The sequence below is a fragment of the Didymosphaeria variabile genome (assembly GCF_027946475.1).
Source record: "Didymosphaeria variabile strain IMI 356815 chromosome Unknown scaffold_5, whole genome shotgun sequence".
Taxonomy (NCBI): Eukaryota; Fungi; Ascomycota; class Dothideomycetes; order Pleosporales; family Didymosphaeriaceae; genus Didymosphaeria; species Didymosphaeria variabile.
In genome coordinates this window covers 1,311,355-1,324,701 of record NW_026611624.1, presented here as the reverse complement: position 1 = coordinate 1,324,701, position 13,347 = coordinate 1,311,355, and the positions used below count along the sequence as shown (strand labels likewise).

At 53.1% G+C, this 13,347-nt stretch overlaps 7 protein-coding genes across 7 annotated transcripts; 3 read left to right on the top strand and 4 right to left on the bottom strand.

The window, feature by feature from the left end:
- Positions 1–2,668: 2,668 nt before the first annotated feature.
- N0V89_006895 (uncharacterized protein) lies at positions 2,669–5,100 on the bottom strand (the record flags this gene model as incomplete). Its single annotated transcript, XM_056215661.1, has 2 exons — positions 2,669–3,876; positions 3,930–5,100. The coding sequence occupies 2 exons, from the start codon at positions 5,098–5,100 to the stop codon at positions 2,669–2,671; spliced, it is 2,379 nt and encodes a 792-aa protein (XP_056069908.1).
- A 541-nt stretch (positions 5,101–5,641) lies between these two features.
- RPB8 (DNA-directed RNA polymerases I, II, and III subunit RPABC3) lies at positions 5,642–6,135 on the top strand (the record flags this gene model as incomplete). Its single annotated transcript, XM_056215660.1, has 2 exons — positions 5,642–5,973; positions 6,027–6,135. 2 exons carry the CDS (start codon positions 5,642–5,644, stop codon positions 6,133–6,135), a joined length of 441 nt encoding a protein of 146 aa, XP_056069907.1.
- A 166-nt stretch (positions 6,136–6,301) lies between these two features.
- On the bottom strand, positions 6,302–7,291 carry N0V89_006893 (uncharacterized protein; the record flags this gene model as incomplete). Its single annotated transcript, XM_056215659.1, has 2 exons — positions 6,302–7,205; positions 7,251–7,291. 2 exons carry the CDS (start codon positions 7,289–7,291, stop codon positions 6,302–6,304), a joined length of 945 nt encoding a protein of 314 aa, XP_056069906.1.
- A 355-nt stretch (positions 7,292–7,646) lies between these two features.
- TRM12 (S-adenosylmethionine-dependent methyltransferase) lies at positions 7,647–9,164 on the top strand (the record flags this gene model as incomplete). The annotated part of the gene is made up of 1 exon (XM_056215658.1): positions 7,647–9,164. The coding sequence occupies one exon, from the start codon at positions 7,647–7,649 to the stop codon at positions 9,162–9,164; it is 1,518 nt and encodes a 505-aa protein (XP_056069905.1).
- Positions 9,165–9,301: 137 nt separating this feature from the next.
- N0V89_006891 (uncharacterized protein) lies at positions 9,302–9,989 on the bottom strand (the record flags this gene model as incomplete). The annotated part of the gene is made up of 2 exons (XM_056215657.1): positions 9,302–9,786; positions 9,842–9,989. 2 exons carry the CDS (start codon positions 9,987–9,989, stop codon positions 9,302–9,304), a joined length of 633 nt encoding a protein of 210 aa, XP_056069904.1.
- A 608-nt stretch (positions 9,990–10,597) lies between these two features.
- On the bottom strand, positions 10,598–11,857 carry ELP4 (Elongator subunit elp4; the record flags this gene model as incomplete). The annotated part of the gene is made up of 2 exons (XM_056215656.1): positions 10,598–11,316; positions 11,398–11,857. 2 exons carry the CDS (start codon positions 11,855–11,857, stop codon positions 10,598–10,600), a joined length of 1,179 nt encoding a protein of 392 aa, XP_056069903.1.
- A 766-nt stretch (positions 11,858–12,623) lies between these two features.
- N0V89_006889 (uncharacterized protein) lies at positions 12,624–13,211 on the top strand (the record flags this gene model as incomplete). The annotated part of the gene is made up of 1 exon (XM_056215655.1): positions 12,624–13,211. The coding sequence occupies one exon, from the start codon at positions 12,624–12,626 to the stop codon at positions 13,209–13,211; it is 588 nt and encodes a 195-aa protein (XP_056069902.1).
- Between the last annotated feature and the right edge of the window lie 136 nt (positions 13,212–13,347).

Sequence of the window (13,347 nt, the reverse complement as noted above, 5' to 3'; positions counted from 1 at the left end):
TGCAGCACCATCAGGCCTCGAACACTAGAGCCTCACGATAGCGCCGTGTGCGGCAACTGGCCCTTGGAGCATATCGGTCCTTCTCCGGAGTGGGGCAGATGGACAAGAGCCTCAAGTTAGTCCGCATCTGTTCTCGTTGAGCCGCGCACGTCACGGTCCAGGCGACCTCTCCAATGATGTCAAATATGCGCGACATGGTAGCCATACGTTGATTCGTTGGGAGCATCGCCCTAGTCCTTGGACTTGCCACCAGTGTCCTGGCGCCAATGTTAGCCTTGCATACGAGTGAACGATCTTACAGGCGTCGCACAGCTGGTTATGCTGCAGCTCGCGTGCCAACCAATCTTCCCTTGCCGTGGCTTCTTACAAGCCTAGCATGGAGCCCATTCGAGATACTCAACATTGCGCCTCTTGCTGGGGGAGGGTCAACAATTGTGCGATTAGTTCCATAGCTGGGAAGCAACTGCAATGAGCGGTCACGACTAGAATTTCTGGGCTCAGACTTGGGCCGCGACTACGCGGCGTGGAAAGATACAGGCTGGGGCCCCAAGCGCACGCTAACCTCCTTCGATAGCTAGTCGACACAGCCTTGCAAGATTAGGCGATCACCTGAGCCAAGAGTCGACCAGGACCCTCCCAACTCCTGAGCTCTGAGCTCGTAATGGTGTTGACTCCACGGAGCGCTTGCCAAGTTTTGTGAGCTGCCTTGGATTGGAAAGAGTTTTGTAGACGGGACGTCAACAAGTCTGGCCGTTGCTCTGGCATGGCCTTTCCCCATCGTCTCTCGCAATGGAAACTGCTTCATGCATGTGGCAGCGAATCATTCTGGGTTGCTTGATAATGGAGAATTCGCGCAAAATCAGCAGCATCATCAATCTCTTGCAAGTTGGCCTGAGGGCAACTAGTGCAATAATGTTAGCAGCCTGCTCCAGATATATACTTGCAAATATCTGCGAAAGAGACGTTCCATAGTCTCCATATTGAAATTGCAAAGTCCCAAGTCCAAACAGTGATCAAGCTGTCAACGAACGGAGGAAACTAGACAACTGACAATGTGGATAGTGAGATCATGGTTGGCAGACGGGAAAGCAAATTGTCTGAAGCTTGATTCTACAAGAACCAAGATTCTAGTACATTAGTGTAATAACACTCCAGGTCCAGAGAATTGGTAAAAGAAGCATGCACGGCGCTTATGCCTTTTTAGATGCGCTTGCCTCCGGCAAATCAGCTCGAATAGTCCCCTGGCTGCTGCTTAGCGGATTGTCCGAGCTTGTGGTGTGCGGTTTGACCGAGATCGGCAGCCAGATCATCAGTAAATCTCGCGGGGCGGTCTCCAGGTTTGGATGCGGTAATTTGAGGAGAAGGCGTCTTTGGGCGGGGAACTATGCACTGACAATCGACCTTATAGGGCAGGTAGAACGGTGACAGACGGACTGGCCGATATCGGGTCTTGGTGCACTGTTCACATTCGCTGCAGAGATATGGTGCTTTCCGATGTGTCTCTTCTTCGTCTCCGTAGGCATTGTTGCACTGTAATGGCCCTACACGAGAATATGGGAGGAAGTTCAGTATGTCCGCGTTTTGGAACGGGCGAAAGGTGACCAGAGCATGCGTTTCCCCCCTTTGCCGACTCGTGCTACCAGGTCAACAATACTTGATCGATGAGAAATCCGCCTGATTCAAACGCCGTCATTACCTCCATTAGCCACATTACCCTTTCCACTTTCTTCTCGCATTTCCGCAACCGCCTTTTCCGCGCCCTTCACAACACCAAGTGGACATTTACCGCCGCCTGTTTCAACAACTCCCTCTGCACATCTGGCCGCCCCACGAACACAATTCGTCCCATACTTGGGTACGGAATTGTCGACGTTTATGGTCTTGACATATGCCGCTGTTACGCCGTCATGCTAGATCTCATTGCGAATAGAATTGGCTTCTAGGTTGGAAATGGACACGCCTAGGTTTTCGAGGATGCCGATTACATTGGTACCGAGCGCGATGCGGAAATCGCCCGATTTGATGAAAGAGAAGCGCTCGAAAAGCTGTTGCCTGTCAGGATTTTCGTTGGAGCAGAGCAAAGCGCGAATGTCTTTCGTTTCGGAGTGTGAGGGCGGCTGTTAGTCCACCAAGACCATCGCTAATCCGGCGATGGTGAGAGGCGCCATGGAACTAGAATATGAGAGAAAGTGACCTTCGTACAGCAGCATCCCGACGATATTTGTGTCTGCTCATGAGGCACAGCGTTCGAACGGGGTAACGCTTGGTTAGATGACTACCGCTTCCTGGTCAAGATCAAGGCGTTAGGCTCTTAGCATCGTTGTCAGCGAACACATAGTGCGGCGTATACTCACTGCAGCACAATAGCATGCCCAAATCAGTTTTGACGATGTATTAGAGTTACCTTGATACCAGCCTCATAACCCATTAATGCATCCACGAGGCCATCGATAGACCCCATGACTCATGACATGCTCAAGTAACCATAGAATACCCATCCCTGAAAGATTGTCGCTATGCACGCTTAACGCCCCAATCCGCTCTGTACGAGACCAAGTTCTCCAAAAGTCGCGTGGCCCAATCCTGTCTACTTTTAGTAGAAGAATATGTCGTCCTCAATCATATCAATAAAACTCTCCAGCGCCTCAGCAGCCCTGGCGTCGGCTAGTCAATCGCTCTGGGTCTTGCTCTTCTTCTTCGCCGGTTCCTCGCCGTCTGCATTGCCGTCTTCTCCATCGACATCGTTTGCTTTTCTCTTCTCGCCGATGCCCTTTCCGTTGTTCTTCTCCTGCTCCACGGGCCAAAAGCGATGCTCGTCAAGCCCGTCCGGTGCCTCAATATCCCCATCCGTGATCTCCAGTGCTTCGCGCTCTTTATCCTCAAGTTGCGTGTGCTTCGGATTCAGCCGAAGCGGCTTAAAGTCCTGTCGAAAGAACACGCGTTGCACAAACTTCATGCGAGTCCTCTTTCTTAAGTGATTGTACCTGAAGCTCGTGAATGGGAAGTAACTCCCGAAGAAGCCAAAATCCCCGCCTTTCTCTTCCACCTCTAGCATCTCCCAACGCTTGTCACCAAGCAGTTCGCGCAAACCCTCGCACTTACCCCAATCATTGTAAATGCTTATCGGTACGTTGATAGTGAGTTTCTTCAAGTTCGTAAATAGGCGTGCGTAGCGCTCCCAAAAGCGGCGCCAACCTTTGAGTTCGCGGGCAAACAGTACTTTCTCGGCTTCTGACGTACCGCGCGAAGAGCGCAGCCAGCCATGAACACCGGGCACATCGCCAGGATATTGAATGGTGAGTTCATCGACCATGTGCGCAATGCCGGCCAGATTGAAGGAGGCTTGAGTGGGGGCTAGAAGCTCGCGCTTGGTCTCACCCTCTCCAACGAAGGTCTTGTAATCCCCAAAGTAGAGGTTACCATCTAGACCTGAACTAGGGCAGCTGTTGGTCCGGTCGCCAATTGAGATACGGATGGGGATGTCGAGCGAACGTAGGGTGGCGATCATGGTCTTGATACGAGATAAAACTTCTTCTTTGGGGAGAAAAGAGCGGCTTGGCTCGAGATTCGCTGGGAAGACGTCGCACATCATGCTGTCCCATGCAAGAATTGGCCTCCAGCCGCACTTCTCTGCTAACCATTGCAACGCCTCTTGTATCTCGAGATTAGCGACAGGATCTGGCTGTTGCGCGTTCTGTTGTGCGTTTCCAGGGTGCCGTCGCTGGTTGACATTGACAAGGTGAAAAGGATGCAGAGTAATATCACGAAGGGTGTCCATTGGCTTGATGGTCACCGAGGGATACTTGTGTGTAATATTGCGAAGACTCTTGAGGAGATCTTCAAAAGAAGCACCGGCGCCTTGAACGACGTTGTTGCCTGCACGCTCCGATAAGTATATGTCATGCACACGCGGAAAAATCTGAACCTACCTAGATCCATGTGGTTCCGCTTGCAATCATCGTATGTCTTATCGTCAAATGCCTCTTCTTCATCGCGGTGATGGTGGCCTTGAGTGATCCGATATGGTATCGGTCCGATCACATCGCGGTCCCGACGGTCCTCCATCCACGAGTACAAGCCAATCTCTACGACCTTGATGTTTGACCATGTGGATGCGTCGGTCGAGAAGAGTGAACGATAAGGCGCTGAATCCTGTCGGTAAACGATTTGGGTGAGAGACTGAATGAACTCACCATAGTCATGGACTCGTAGCTTCGTCAAGGTTGGTGGACAGTGGTTCTTGATGCCATCTATAAGGCAGCACACGCGTTGGTGCACCTCCCACTCGTTCCAAGTATGGAACCCAGAGTAACGCTCTCGGATGGCCAAAATCTTCAATTTCTTGCACAAGGGAAAGATCATCTTCGCGACAGACCCACCGCCTCGTCGTCGCGACAGGCGATATTGTTGTTTAAACCTGTAATCATTGTACGCATAGCTGTACTCGATGCGGGAATGCGCGGTGTAGTCAGCCCAATTCGACACCTCCAGCTCTTCCAAGCGTGCGAACAGAGTCGGGCAAGCCTCAGCCAGCGCCTTCCATGTCCACGTTTCCTCAGGAGTCCAGACGAAGTCCTTGATGGCTGAGAGGTCCATGCTCGTCAAAGAAGGCAAATGTTCTTCTATCCATTTGAAGTCGTCTATACTGCACCAATGACTTAGCGCGAGTTTCTGCACGTGGTGTCGGTTCTTGTCGTCAATGCTCGCTTTGAAGCAGGACCAGCGAGCCTGGCCCATGGGTCTGTAGTTCCAGTCGCCCAGCCTGATGTCCTTAACATCGTTCAATTGCAGCGGATATCGGTATAGCAGCTCGTCTATGGCCTTGGATGTGGACGTGCCCTTGCAGACCCGCTTGAGAGACCATGCGGAATCTCTGTCAAGGTAATCCATAACACACCTGAACAAGTCGTTAGGCAGCTGCAGGAACGGCGACATCTGCTCTTTCTGCTGGCCATGTTCACGGAAGGAATCGAGATCGATGTCGCGCAGTGAAGGAGTCGGTTCGCGGCTGTCCATATCGTCGAAGGAAGAGGGCGGCATGTCGACGGGCGGGAAACCGAGATGGCGGTAGAGGCGGAGCAGGTCGTGCAGCGCACTCATATAGGAGGCTCTTGGGTGCGAGCGCTTGTGTCTCGCATATCAGAGTGAAGCACGACCCGTAGGAGTGGTGAGAATGAAGTTGATACGGTAAGGCTGCACTGCCCTCGAGCTCGTTTGGTAGCTTCGGAGGTGAATGAGAGCCGCCGAACCGCCGGACAATGAAGGAACGGGTCTATCCAAGCTCGTTACTTCGTGACTGTGGGTATCGGGGGCCGCGTAGTCCGCTGCAAGTGTAGTATTTGGTGTTTGTAGGCTCGAGATGTACCGTGTTGGCTGTTGAACGCGGGGAACGTCTCCGCGAGAGACGCGGCATAGCTCGGAGGTCGGGGAAACCAGTGCGCCTAGTGCGCCGGCGGTCCTTGGAGCTCGACCATATCTTTTCTTTCACGTCCCGCTTTGAACTGCTCGGAGCTCGCCGCGCAACCTTGCTTTCCCCGTTCAGCAATCGTTGCCTTTCGTCTTGGAAATACCTTGATCCGTGGTTCGAGACTGCCCATTACGAAAACCCCACCAGCGCACGCGCAAAGCCGCATAGCCCATCATGGCCGACGCAACCCTCTTCGAAGACACCTTCAGCATCAACGACGTCAATTCAGGCAAATACGACCGCGTCTCTCGCCTTAAGGGCCTCTCCGACGATAACTCGGTCGATCTCACACTCGATATAAACCACGAGCTGTTCCCTGTTGAGCGCGGCGAGAGGCTCGCTGTTGTCCTCGCCAACACCATCCGATTAGACGGCGTGAAAGACGATGCGAAGGCGGGATGGAGGGACGTGCAGAAGAGCGGGGAGCAGACACTAGCGGATATGTACGACTATGTGTGCTATGGGAAGGTGTACAGAGTTACTGGCGAGGAGAGCAACGGTAATAGGTCAGTTAGCCTAGATAGGAATGTTGTAATGTGCAGAGCTAATAGTTGTCTAGCAAAGTTTATCTCTCGTTTGGAGGATTGCTGCTGGTCATGTCCGGTCCGTATAGGAAACTGACCGGCCTAAAGATCGAGCACCTCTACCTGCTCGTCAAGAGACAGTAGGCGCCTGAATGCCTCTGATCTCGAAAGAAAAGTCACGAAGCACGCAACAACAGCATGGTCGGCGTTCAGGAAAAAGGTGGAGTGGTATCATTTGGTCTGTCTAGTCAATTTTGCTTCACGGATACCCCCAGAGTGTGAGGCGTCCTTAGATGTTCTACATCCTGCTCTATAGTGTAGGGAACTCGAACTTGCGGTGCAGCCGCGCCACAATCTCGATGAAATCTTTCTCATTTTCAGGTGTCAGCATGCCGTGTCGTATGAAGAAGTCGATCATGGCAGCCGCGCAGTTCGGCTTGAACTCCCCTTTCTCCAAATGCTCTTTTACCTCGTCTACAGTCCATAGGTAGAACTCCTCGACTTCGTCGTCTCCAGGCTTGGGCACGACGTCTTCGGGTAACTCCAGGTCGTAGACGTATTCCACTTCCGGCTGCATCAACCCCGTCTCCCCACCAGCGCTCTTATCCCTTATGTAGAAATACGTAATGCATCCTGCAACCCTAGCCTTACTCCTGACCAGATCTTCCGGCAGCGATGCCTCCTCTGCACATTCCCTCACCAAGCTCTCAAAGGCCACCTCACCAGTCGCAATGCCGCCCGCAACAGCATTATCCAGCATACCCCCATACGTCTGCTTCGTCTTCGCCCTCCTAGGTATCCATATCCTGAAACCATCCTCCTTCTTAACATACGCAGTCAAATGCACGCCATATGTGACAACCCCAAAAAGCGGACTCGCGCTGCGCTCCACATTGAAAAGCAGCTCTTTGTTGCGTCCGTATACGGGGTACAACTCGTTTCGCCACTTTTCCAACACCTTGAAGTGCCCCGTCGTGCGTAGTGCCTCGAGCGTCGCGGCGACTATAGCAGAGCGCACAGCGGCGTTGGTGCCGCCAGTAAGCGTGAGAATACGGTCTTCGTCGTCGAATTCCCAGTGGGCGACGCCGCGGAAGACTTCGGCAACAGAGGGGAGGACGTAGCCTAGGGCGTAGTCATGGTCTGCTACGCGGAGCTCGTAGTAGGTGGATATGCTAGCGGCGTAGAGGTCGGGGTCGACTTGATAGTAGGGGAAGCTGCGGGGAGTCAGCGTGTGGAGAGTCCATGGGGAGGAATCCTACCCGTCGACGGCGTTGATTAGATCAAGATTTGTGAAAGACATTGCGGACAGATTCGTTTGATGTTTGTGTAAGAAAGACCAGTGTAAATATCCCGGAGACTTGAGTCGCACCACTTCCACTTTCGGTGGCCGTGCGATTGGTGGGGGCGGGGTAGCTTTCCTCCAGCAGTGCGAATCCTCGAACTTTTCGAAAAGCGGAGAACTAGCACACGGTTGGTCCACCTGATCGCTATAACCAGTCCTCCTGCCATCTAGATCCATATTCTCAATAGCTCCAGAAAAGAGGGACGTATCGTTGACCGCTCACTTATACATCTCACCCCTAAACGAATCGCCTATCATCGAACGACCCAACATTCATAACGGCGTCTACACAGATGCGGGAAATAAAAACAACATGGAAAAAGAAAAAATTAAGCCTGCCCCAGTAGAACGCGTGGAGCTCATTGTCCCCCAGCGGCACGTCAAGCGCGTCAAGACAGCTCTGGAACAACGCATGCTGCTGAACAAAAAGAGAGGAATCGCACACCAATACGATGCTGAAACATGGGAGTCAGCGAGCGAACAATACATGAGAATCTCTACGAATATAGTGATTGCTCTAATAGACAGCATAGAAGCCCAGAATCCTGTGCCACCGGAATACACATACAAGTCCACGTTCGAATTATTGGGCCTAGAGGATATCAAGGGGGAGATAGAGGCAAAATCATATGCTGTGCCGCCGGAAGACTATGAACCCTGGAGAAGAAATCCCTTTCTTAGAGCTGTGAAAGATAGCCTTGGCGCTTTGCCGCCAGAGCTATTGTATTCTCTACGTGCCTCAATCGACGTGTTAATCTCCGACTTCCCATCCTCCTACACGATATACCGGCCTATGCTCCTCCTACCTCGCAACGACTTCACTTCATTGTACGGGAGCACCCTCAGTAAAGCGCTGTTGCTTCATTCGCCCGACTTCCAGCCGTTCTGGGAGCGTGTCGCCGCCGCCGTTGGGGTAACGCACATCGCCATCAACGCTGGGATACCTCTGCAAGCTACACCCTTTGATTCGGTGGTCAAGAATGTGGACGGAACCCCGATTGAGAACATATTCCGCAGCCCAATAGACCTCACGCCAATATATGGCTTTTTTGGTCCTCCGCCCTCCGCTCAAACCCTTTCCGCACCCACTGCCACTGACTTCGACACTGCTCTCTGGGTCACGTCCATGCAGAATGGAATCCATCAAACCTGGGCTCCACTGTATACCATGTTCAGCCGCGGAAACATTCGCGAAAAGACGCGTCTCCTGAATCTACCCTCCGTGACTACTTCCGTTGCAGAGCCTCGGGGATGCACAGCCGTTGATCTTTACGCGGGCATTGGCTACTTTGTCTTTTCGTACAAAAAAGCCAGCGTCAGTAAGGTGCTCTGCTGGGAGCTGAATCCATGGAGCATTGAAGGGCTGCATCGTGGTGCAAAGCTAAACGGGTGGCGGACGCAGGTCGTTGAGAGTAACAATTTTCTATCGCAACCTCTCAGCGAAAACACCGATGTGATTATCTTCCCGCACTCGAATGAGTACGCACTTGACGACCTTGCGCAAATGCAACGCGTGACGGACCTACCACCGATCCGACACGTCAATTGCGGGTTCCTGCCCTCTTCGAATCTCTCATGGAGGAACGCAGTGCGCATGCTCGATCGAGAGCTGGGTGGCTGGATCCACGCGCATGAGAACGTCGGAGTAAACGATATCGAGAAGAGGAAAGCGGAGGTGGTGAGGGAGATGGAAGGGCACTTGGACTTCGCTGGACTACGGGGCGAAGTGAGGTGCGAACATGTGGAGAAGGTGAAAACATATGCGCCGGGCGTGTTGCACGTTGTGTTCGATATCTGGATTGGTAGGATCGAAAGCCTCGCGATATCTTGACACCTGCGTTATCAAGCGTCCCATTATAGCCATCTATCCATACCCATAATCATCAGCACAGTACGTATACATATACAACACGCGTCCCTTGGTATCTTAGCATCCATCCCGGTACGCCAAACACTCCCTCTTTCCCTTCAATTAACCCTGAACTTCGCCGGGATATTCTTCTCCACAATTCCTGCCCTCTCCGCCCTCTCCCACTCCTCTTGTTTCCTCTCCTGCTCCTCATGCATCCTAAAATGCTCAATATCCTCTGGATGATTCAAATCCTCTTCCTTGACGTCATCCCCACTATGATACTTCTCCCAGTGGTGAATCTCATACTCGTACTCATCGTCCCCATGATGTCCCGGTCCCATCCCAAAGTCAGGCAATTTCACCCCTTCGTGGTCTTTCTGGTAGAACTCCGAGGCCGAGATCTCGCCGTCTTTGTTGATGTCGAACATATCCAACACGGTCTGCACAACCATTTGCTTCTTAGTTTCGGAGATGTGCGAGCTGGAGGGGTCGTTGAGGCCGTAGGTGCGCCGGATATCGACGGTTGTCCAGAGGCCTGTCGAATCGTAGTCATGGAGGGTGAAGAAGGTGCCGGCGTCGAAGGCGGAGATGTGGTGCTCCTCTATCATTGTAGTCAGTACCCAGGTTGTACAATCAATGGCAGAGTGCGTGCATACCAGCCATGTGTCTTGTCGCCCAGTCCGCGTCCGGCGCAATGACGATCTGATGCCCGTCACCTTGGGCGTGTTCGCCATGCGCAGCGGCATTAAGCGCGCTGGCCAGAAAGACCAGCGCGCCGAGTGGTATCCGGAGCGCTCTGCTCATCGTGTACGTATTTGTGTGTAGTGGAGGGATTGCGCAATTGCCATCTGGAGATTGCGGAGGTCAATCTATCGCAACAGGGGTCGGTCGGTGAAACGTGCGGTCCGACGTCACCTCGAGGGAACTTTGAGTTTCATGTCGGATGAGCTCCACTTTCGTTTCTTCTTTACCCATGTGTTCGCGATGAACGTCATTCTGTTACTGGTGCTGCTGCTCGGCGTGCCATTTCTGTTCTTCCTGGCGTTTCTGGCATTGAGCTCATGCCTGGGGAACGACTTCCGCGCAAGGGTTGCCGGCATTACGTTCAATCCGCGATACGCATCCTACAACAGTGCGTATGCTAGGAATCTACAGGGTGGAGCTGGGAGTGGTGGCTGGGAGGGAATTGAGATGGATGAGCTGCTGAGGGAGGATAGTGAAGATGAGTTCTGAACAATCGGAAGGGATTGGGCCTTGAGTTGGAGAACCGTGTTGGACCGCTACTCCCATCACACAAGACGACAATTAGGACAAGCGCTTAGAGGCATGGAAAACTCCGTTCTTCGGAATGCAAGTTGAATTGTCTATTCTAAAGATTCATGGACCGCAAGTCTTAAGCCACCATCGGCATCTCAAAACTCGAGATCCTCCTTCCGCGGCATCGCATTTCCACTTGCCTCCCTCACGGCTGCCTCCTGCGCCTCTGTATCACCCTCAAGCGGCGGAAGACTGAACTTGGCGACCACAAACTTCCTCCTCGATAACGTAAACGCGAGTTCTTCGCCCAGTCCTTCGGTACTACCACCACCACCTCTCTCATGGAACACAGGCAGCTTGTGTACCGCAAACATACCCTGCGGCCGCTCCTCGTCCTTGGTTGTTCCTGCTGATGTGGCGAGCGATTCATGATGCGAATATGGGAACGGCGATAGTTCGAACACGCCGTCGGAGAGGATCTCCATCCAGCGAACCACGCCTGACGACCGCGGATAGAGCGTAAGAGGAAGGGTCATGATGGCGGTTAGGCGTGTCGAGTATTTGCGGAGAAGAGCACGGAGGCCATGGAGGAAGGGGAGGATCACGGCTGGATGGGAAGCAGTCGGAGGGTATAAGGCAGGCGAAAGGAGCGACGGGATAACCAGTCGATGTATGGAGTCTGGTGGCGATCTAGCTATGTGCTTCTGCAGGGTCCTGAGAATTTCAGTGAACGGCGAGCTGGAAGTCCGTGGTATGGGGACGTAGTCAATCGCCGAACCAACAGGCAGCGTGAGCCGCCTGGCGAGATCGAATGTGTGGCAAAACACGGCCGCTTCGTCCGCTGCGGCATCACCTGTGCTGGGAAACGGAGAACCTACATCACACTTAGACACTCTCAGAAATTCAAAAGTCGAACAGATATATGCAATTCGTCCCAAGAAGTATATACACGCACCTCTCTCCCTTGAACTGCCATGCGCCCCCAACCCTTCATACCGCCACGCAATCTTCATCTTCTCCGCCCGCTCCTTGCCCTCCTTCCGCTTGTCCTTCTCCTCCGCTATGCCTGGCAGCTCTCGTCCCCAGACCTCTCCCATGCCCACCACATGCACCTTGTGTCCCTGCACCACACCCTCGGCGGCATAGAACCGCAGCAATGCACCTGCATAGTCTGTCGTCCCAGACTCGCCGATCAACAGACTATTCCCTAAAGATAGACCTGCATGCCCGGCGAGAATAGAGTCGAGGGAGGGGGTACCGGTCGAGGTGGTGGGGCGGCCGTCTATGGGTGAGGGGCGAGTGCCGGGCGCGGGAGCGGTAGCAATAGGGTTTGAGGCGGGAGATGAAGGAGTTTCGGAGGCAGGACTTTCAGCTGGTGGACGTGCGAGGGCTACGTTACGTTTTCGGAAGGCCATTTGTGCGGCGTGGTATTATTGGAAGGCGGAGGATTGAATGTTCTCAAAAAGCTGAAGTTCTTATCGATAAGGGCTGTGGGTTGACGTCGCCGCTGCGGTACATGGCACGTGCGTGGGCACCCATGGACCTGATCAATGCACGCGACGCGCTTCCTTGCGCTGCCATGTTCTTGTACCTCACTGCACCGCCTCTGGATGTATTTGCGATGCTATGCGCAATTTTGCCCTTGTTTGTCTCTGTGCAATAGTTGTATGACACGCTTCTGCCATGTGTAGGGGCGGAGTCACTATTGGCACGCCTCGTTGCTACAATTACCCACTCCAACCTTGATGACATTGGCTGTGCGCGACGATCGACAGGTCCACCTTCGTTTGCCCTTCGTTTACCCTTTCGCTGAAGTCGTTGGAGCGCACACGCTAATTCAAAAATAACCTGTGCATATTGATCGACCACCCAACGGCTCATCCTGGGACGAACACGAATCCATGGCTCGAATCAGCACGTGCCATCGTGACGGAGCAGTGTCTGTGGAACCGTCTCCACGAGATGTTGACTTCCCCATTGCTACTGGAACGTAACGGCATCGCACTGACCGTCAAGCAGTAGATGTATTGTGGACCTGAGTATCGACGAGACGTGTATAAAGTGCAACATCCACGCCTTGCAAAAGAACCATCACAACAACTTCACATTCCACAGCAACCTGACAACCTCTCCACTACACCTACATTACCATCTCAAGTTCAATACTCTAATACCACAATCATGCAATTCACTGTCGCCTCGCTCGCTCTCTTGGGTCTCGCCTCCGCAGCACCAACCCTCAAAACCAGCGCGACTGACACCTCCCCGACCTTCAACCTTATGTACCAGTCCAATATCAACAACCCTGGGCCCATAGATGCACTCAACACTGGGTCATGGTACGTCACAGCATCCAACGGCAAGGCTGTTCTCTCCTCCTTCGCCTCCCGCGGGCTCCTCTACAAATACGGCACCGGCCCACGCATTGCACAAGCCTCGGTCGGCCTGACCATCACCCCTGGCGGAACAGCCACCGTGCCAGACGGCAAGGCTATCGAATTCGTTGTGAACAACGGTACCGCGCCCGTCGACATCCAGCTTAACTCATCCGGCATCCCGACGCTGTGGCACGACGGTGGACGCTTCCAGGCGTGCCAGGGTGACGGAGAGGAGATCTACTTGAGCTATGTGCAGCCGGGCCAGAGGTTTTTGGCGGCTTGTGCGCCGGTGGAGTTGCAGACTGTGTGCTCAACCCTGGGCGTTGGAGAAGAGATGAAGGGCCAGCTTGGGGAGATTGAGGATGTGGCTTGCATTCACATCAGTGATTAGAGAGGTAGAAGAGATGGGGGCTAAAAGTTCGGTTCTTTTTGATATCGCTTGCACTCCTTAGCGCTTAGTATATAACATGGTCATAATGGCCAATAATAGTAATATAATACACTCCTTTCATCTAGTTTGTTGCTTC